General features: G+C 45.2%; 1 protein-coding gene across 1 annotated transcript; it reads right to left on the bottom strand.

The window, feature by feature from the left end:
* Positions 1-411: 411 nt before the first annotated feature.
* On the bottom strand, positions 412-5,149 carry LOC140555902 (C-reactive protein-like). Its single transcript, XM_072679240.1, has 3 exons — positions 5,056-5,149; positions 3,784-3,850; positions 412-3,146 (listed from the first exon to the last, which is right to left on the bottom strand). Exons 1-3 carry the CDS (start codon positions 5,056-5,058, stop codon positions 2,530-2,532), a joined length of 687 nt encoding a protein of 228 aa, XP_072535341.1. The 5' UTR covers positions 5,059-5,149; the 3' UTR covers positions 412-2,529.
* Between the last annotated feature and the right edge of the window lie 1,605 nt (positions 5,150-6,754).

Genomic DNA, 6,754 nt, shown 5'->3' with positions numbered 1-6,754 from the left:
AATCTGAGACACTTTGTCAAGAACCAAACTGTGAGGTTCTAGATAATGACTGGGTCAGAACATCTCCAGAACATCAGGCAGGTCTTGTGGAGTGTTCCTCGTAGTATGCAGTGGTCAGTACCTACCGAAAGTGCTCTGAGGAAGGACAACCAGTGAACTCGAGACAAGGTCATGGGCTCCCAAGGCTCTCATTGATGCTCTCATTGCACCGCCCACCTCACATCTTACAAGATGTAAAGAATCTGACGTCCGAAGGTAGCCAGATACCACATGGACACTTTCAGAGGTCTTGGAGTTTATACCTCGATGGGTCTGAGCTGTTTAGGCGACGCAAGAGGGACCTACCCAGAATTAGATTACTGGAGTACTTGGAGTTTGGGTGGGATCTAGACAAAGCAGAGCACTTTAGAGTCTGTGAGGAGATGTTTTATTAAGATCTGAATGAGGAACAGTTATCGTTGCTTGTACAGAAGCTTTTTCAGTGCTTTAAGATATGAAAACAGCTCAGGGGAATCTTTCAGAGTCAGAAGTGAGTGTAGAATTACACAGACACTTAGCTGTGGTGCTTAGCTGACATTCCCTTCCGTAATATGTGCAATCAGGAAAGGCCACTGATATACAGCTATATCCTAGCTTCACCTCGTTAAATAAATACATACTTCTCTATAGTTGGTTTGCTGTTGAGTATAGAATACAGTCCGTTACACCAGCATGGAAACAATCATAGCATTAAATAAGTACATTAGCTTTGCAGAAAATCAGACATCCTAGCACTTTCACTTTCACTCATCTGAAATCCAGTCTGGATCTAATCAATCATTCTCACTGTAAGAATATTCAGATTCTGATTCAGATTTGTATCCATTATCTCCACAATAAGGATCGCCAATTACCCAGCCCATATGTATCCTCCCCCATCACAGGCAATGCTCCTGACACTAAGAGGGTGAAGGTAAAGGCCGCCACATGCATCCTCCGACACGTCCAGTCTCTCGCCGATGCAACGGCAGCACCGGGCAACCAACGCCCTCTGAGGAAAGCGACGTCTACCCGGCTCTGGTGCAAAGGCCAATCAACGCCAGTGCTGGCCAGCATTGCACTGGAGTGATGTGTGGGGAAAGAGCACCCTCTACCCGGCCCCAGCTGCCGATGGCTGTCGATTGCTAGCAGCATGACCAGGGTTCGAACTAGCGACCCTCTGGACATAGTGATATCGCCTTATTTCACTGGACCACTCAGGGTGGTCGTGCTGTCAGAATATTCTAATAGTGGGGTTTGTGAAACATTGTGTAGACATTCCAGAGCCATAAACCTGTCCACTGTTACTCAGTATTCGAGTGACTGCATTTGGGCCTGGCCTAAGACGACAGCGTGAAGGAAGGAGCTGAATCTGCAGGGGTATGGAAGCTTACGGTCATAAAGGTCTACCAGCAGCGGCAGAAATCCTTACAGTCTACAGGAGATGCTTACGTCTCAAAATTGTGTCCGAAAGACGAAACTGATGGACAGACAGGGACCGCCGGCGGGTTTTCATGGCTTATAAATGAAAATCTGCTTCGCTTCCAGGCAAGATCTGCTTCTAGAAGCCAGCGCAGGTTCTTCACCACCAACTTTTGAAAGACCACACCTCAGGTACCTGCAGACCACCAGCATAGTGAGCAGAGAGGCTTGCAAGAGGCCTTTACTCACTTCTGCTCAGGAAAGAGGAGAATCTCCTGTAGGCTGTAGGGATTTCTGCCACTGCTGGTAGACCCTTATGACCATAAGCTTCCACACACCTGCAGATTCAGCTCCTTCCTTCACGCTGTCGTCTTTGGCCACGCCTAAATGCAGCCACTCCTTTTAGCCAATCATTAACTGTATCTGCTTTGCGACCCATTTTCCACACATCCAACGAGACCCTCACTGCACTGCACCACCTCTTCTCAATGTCTGAGTCCTGCCACACACCCCGCAGGTATTTATAGCCTGATCACCCTCATGCAGCGCCATCTGCAGGAGCCTGAAGTTACTACCACATAAAGCACACAAGGTGGCTCAATTTATTAGTCCTGGGAGCTTCTATGTAATATATTTATATATATGTATATCTATAAACGTGCATCTTTCATGCAGCCCATGCTACGGCCTACAGTTTTACAGTTTTTACATATTTTAAGTCACTTTATTTGTTTAAAAAATGGCTTTTGCTTGTCTCGTTTTTGCAATCTGCCAATGGAGCTAAACACTTTCAGTAACTAAAAGCATGTATCACCTGTAATTTTGTGTTAGTATTATATGATATTTGTATTATTATCTTATATTATCTAGCTTTAAGACTAGGTTTCAGATGACTTCACTATCTTAGCTATCCTTTTCTGCAGTTTAGAGAGCACACACATCATAATGAGAGTCAACAGCACAATAAAAACATTAAATATTTGAGGTCAGAAGACAAACCGTTAGAACCACAGTCCCGTGCCAGCCTGTGTGTGAACTAGTGTGTGAGCGTGAGGGCGAGTGTGTGTTCACCAAGTCGACCGGGTGTAGTCAGTCATCCTGCACCACCATCACGTTCTCACGGATTTCGTACTCAATGGTGCTCCAGTCGAAGACGTTACCCCGCGGGACGCGCTGCCTCTGGTTGAAGTACAGGGCTTTGATCTGGCTGCCCGGCAGCACGTAGTCCCACATGTTCACATCCGTGATCTCGCCCGCAAAGCTCTGCACCGCTTCAAAGTCCCCCAGGTGCTTGTCCGGATCCTGGCCCAGCAGGGCGGTCCCGTTGGCGCGGATGCTGTGACCGGGTTTGTAGACCTGCAGGGCGCTGCGCCGCCCGTCCACCCAGAAGGCCGAGAGGCCGGTGCGGGACGCCCAGGTGAGGCACAGGTGGGTGCGGAAGGTGGAGAGCGGCGGCAGGTGGAAGAAGGCGCCGTCACCGCTCAGGTAGAAGGAGACACGCCCGTCTTTCTCGCGCCACACGTTGAGCTCGTCGTAGTCGGGCGTGCGGTAGGCAAACAGGATGACCTGCCGCTCGCCCTGCAGCTCCGTGGCCACTCGCATGCACAGGGTGAACGCAGACAGGCCCAGGGGCTTCTGGGGCGTCAGCTTTACGAAGCTGAAGTCTGTCTGATACGGGAACAGCAGCACCTTTCCACCCAGGCCCACTGAAGGAGACATGGGGAGAGAGTGGGTGAGTGAGGAGAGAGAGAAACACCCATGGATTGAAAGATAGCGCCACTGTCCTGCAAAAACCTTGTATCTCATTTTTTGTCGTTTTCACTTTTTGACTTCATATAAATGTGACAGTTGTTCTTTATATTTTACCAGAATATGAATGGACCAATAGAAATGCTCCAAAATGACTTGGAGTGAAATCTTTTTACATTGACTTCCATTATATATATATATATATATATTTGATTGGTAAATAAATACATAAATGTACATTTATGTAATAAACATGTATAAATATGTATATAAAAATACAAATATATCACATATAATAAATTCATATATTATTTTATATATATATATATGTGTGTGTGTGTGTGTAATATGTGCATGCTTGTGTATATATATTATTTAGAAATGATTTCAAATATGCTATTATATGTAATAAATCATTATTAATGGAATTCCCCTATATTTAACATACATACATTTGTCACATCTTGCGATATATAACAGATACATGTTAAATATAAGGGAATTCTGCATATCCTAATACATATGTTAAATATATATCCACAGTAAACAGGAGTAACTCTACAGAAGTGACAGTCACTGAATAACACTACCCACCTTCAGTGCAGGAGGCCAGAGAGAACACACACACCAGCAGGACACCAGCCAGTACCCGACAGCAGGCCTGAGCAACACACACACAAACGCACACATACACACACACAAACGCACACACACACACACAAACGCACACATACACACACACACAAGCTGTTTATCATATCACTGTTTTTCTCACATATCTCAAATCCTCCAGGCGTTTAAATCATGTAGTTTTATAAAGAAACAGTCAGGTCATTATTTCTGTAAAACCTGCCCCCCGCTCTGCCCTCCACTCTGCTCTCCTCTCTGCCCTCCGCTCTGCCCTCCTCTCTTAACAGCAGCTCCACTGACTGGAACAGGGAGAGAACAGCGGCCGGAGCGCTGCTGCTGCTACTGCACTATGGAGGTTTGGTGGTGGAGCTGCAGGAGGAGAACCTCTCTCCAGAACTGCTGCTGTGTAACGCTGCAGAACCCATAGAGTCATATTAGTGTAAAATCCTGTAGTGTTACTCTACCACCTCCGCCCACATGCTGCTCCACCTTCAGATCAAGCCTCTGGAGCTCTCAGACTGTCCAGAAATGCATGCGCTCAAAGCGTGATTTGTATTTACTGCAGTGGAGTTATAGTAAACACTCCATGACTGTAGGGGGAGCCCAGGAGCAAAATGCCAATTCTCACATAAAGCTGCTTTAATTGAATAACCCAGTGGAGTGGATCTGGATATGCAATCAACTGATAGGTGGACATTTCTGGATATTTTAAGTTCTAAGCAGGTTTACAGTCACCAAACCTCCAAGTTCTCCAAGGTTATTTAGCAAACGCTACAATTCTACAGTTCAAATACAAGCAAAATGTATTGGAGATGGTTCTGTAAAGACCCTTGGTTGCATATAGCAGCAAAAAAGTGTTCTGTTGTTATGAGTTAGAAAAAAAATCACGTTTCAGTACTATATAGAACCCTTTTGCTCCGAGTGGAGATGCAACACGTAAATATACAGGATTATAAATGCTGATCAAACAGAAATCAATCCACTCCACCCCGTCACGCTCGGAGAACCGGTCTAGTTCAGTCACTGAACTTAAAGCAGCATTCCTGATTACTGAGGTGCAGATACTCTCAAAGCCTCAGTGTAGAACCCAGTGAACTGGGTCAAACTGGAACCAGAACACGGCGTTAATGAAGTCCCACCATAATAAACCATTAGCCTGATTCGCTCTGGACCACGTCCAGCAGACACACTCTGATACCAGACCAGCTGAAAACTACCAAAATCACACATACTCACCATGTTCGTGTGTACGATGTTTACCAACACGCCCGGAGAACTGAACACTGGTACACACACCTCCTCAGTCACACACACATAGCTCCTGTACCCTCCTTGCACCAGCGTGACATCATCACACAGACAAAAGGGGCAGTGTGAAGTCCAGCAGTCAGTTGATGCGCTTTATCAAACACTCACACACACACACACACACACACACACACTGTCCAGTAACACTCTGCCTCTGTCCCACGGGCTCCTGACTCCACATCACTGTCTACATACTTTACTGTGACCGTACCCTGATTTTTACAGTTCTGAAAGTAGGGGGGGGGTTAATTTTTCACATGGGTGATAACATCTTCTTTACATGAAATGATTTATTGATTTATTCATAATAGTTGGATGGTCTGAAATATGACCAATATGCACAAATAGAAGAAGTTGGGAAGGGGGCAAATACTTTTCCACAGCCCTGTACAATAGTAGATCTGATGAAGTCGTTAATGTGGATGACTGTATGATCATATTATTAATATGGTTATTTATTACTGCTTTTAAATATGATGTTCATCAGCTGAGAGTGTGACGAGCATCAACACCTGGCCTGTGAGACCAAACATGTTCGAAAGCATTCTAGAAAAGTTGTTCAGGTGTGGAACGGTGTTCTGCTTTCAATTACTAATGGCAACATGCAAATTAGGGAAAAGAGTGCTAGCACCTCACATTACATATGAGACATTACATTACATTTGTTACCATGACGACATTTGCACATTGTATGAAGACTATAGATTTTACACACAATATGGACAAAAGTATTGGGACACCTGCTCATTCGCTGTTTACTCTGAAATCAAGGGTATTAAAAATGAGTTTCTTCTGCTTTTGTTGGAGTAATTGTCTCTACTGTCCAGAGCATTGCTGTGAGGATTCGATTGAATTCAGCTACAAGAGCTGATCTAAGTAAGGTCAGGATGTTGGATGACGATCACTTTCCCACCTCATCATCCCCAACTCCCCAAAAGTGCTGGATGGAGCTCCTCCACCATCACTCGAGAGAACACAGTTCCTCCACTGCTCCACAGCTCCTCAATGCTGGGGGGCTTTATACCCCTCTAGCCCACGCCTGGCATTATTAGGCAGCATGGAGCCAATAGGGTCATGATGATGATCTGCTCCAGAGAGTCCTATTCTATTGGCAGTACTTCTTCTCTACAGGGACTAGACAAGCTGTGTGTGCATTTACAACAAATTAAGCTGTTCCACAGTAGCAGTGTGTACAGTGAAAGATGAGGACAGGAAATAAAAATGCATGATCAATAATCAGAAAAAAAAGTTTCATGTAGAATTGTACATTTTATTTTAGTCAGGTTTGCATGCAGACATAGATATTTTTCAACCTTACAAACCTAAGCAAACGCTCAGATCTTCATGAACTGAACTGCCATACCGTTCCCTCTTCCAACCACCATAGCCTTCACAAGTGGGCCTTCCTCAGGCTTGCTTGACTTAGAGCCACTTAGAGCCTAATGGGGGTAGCACAGCATAGTCACCCAGACCAGGAATTGAACCCCAGGTTGCCACATGGTGTGGTAGCTCGCTGGTGGGTAGTGGTGTTATCATCTGTTCAGCAAAACTACTGACCTTTGACACCATTTTAAAGCCTTTTAAGCTGGAGGTACAGCTCAGCTTGTCCGCTATAAATATGGCAGAT

Source organism: Salminus brasiliensis, chromosome 5 (genome assembly GCF_030463535.1).
Source record: "Salminus brasiliensis chromosome 5, fSalBra1.hap2, whole genome shotgun sequence".
NCBI classification, from domain to species: Eukaryota; Metazoa; Chordata; class Actinopteri; order Characiformes; family Bryconidae; genus Salminus; species Salminus brasiliensis.
Note: the sequence above shows the minus strand (reverse complement) of the source record. Positions and strands in the feature narration are given on the sequence as shown.

Excerpts from the sequence above, each read along its gene's own strand:
- LOC140555902 (XM_072679240.1), bottom strand. Across the intron at positions 3,147-3,783 it reads TCTGGCCTCCTGCACTGAAG|TGGGCCTGGGTGGAAAGGTG; the intron begins GTGGGTAGTGTT and ends TGTCTCCTTCAG.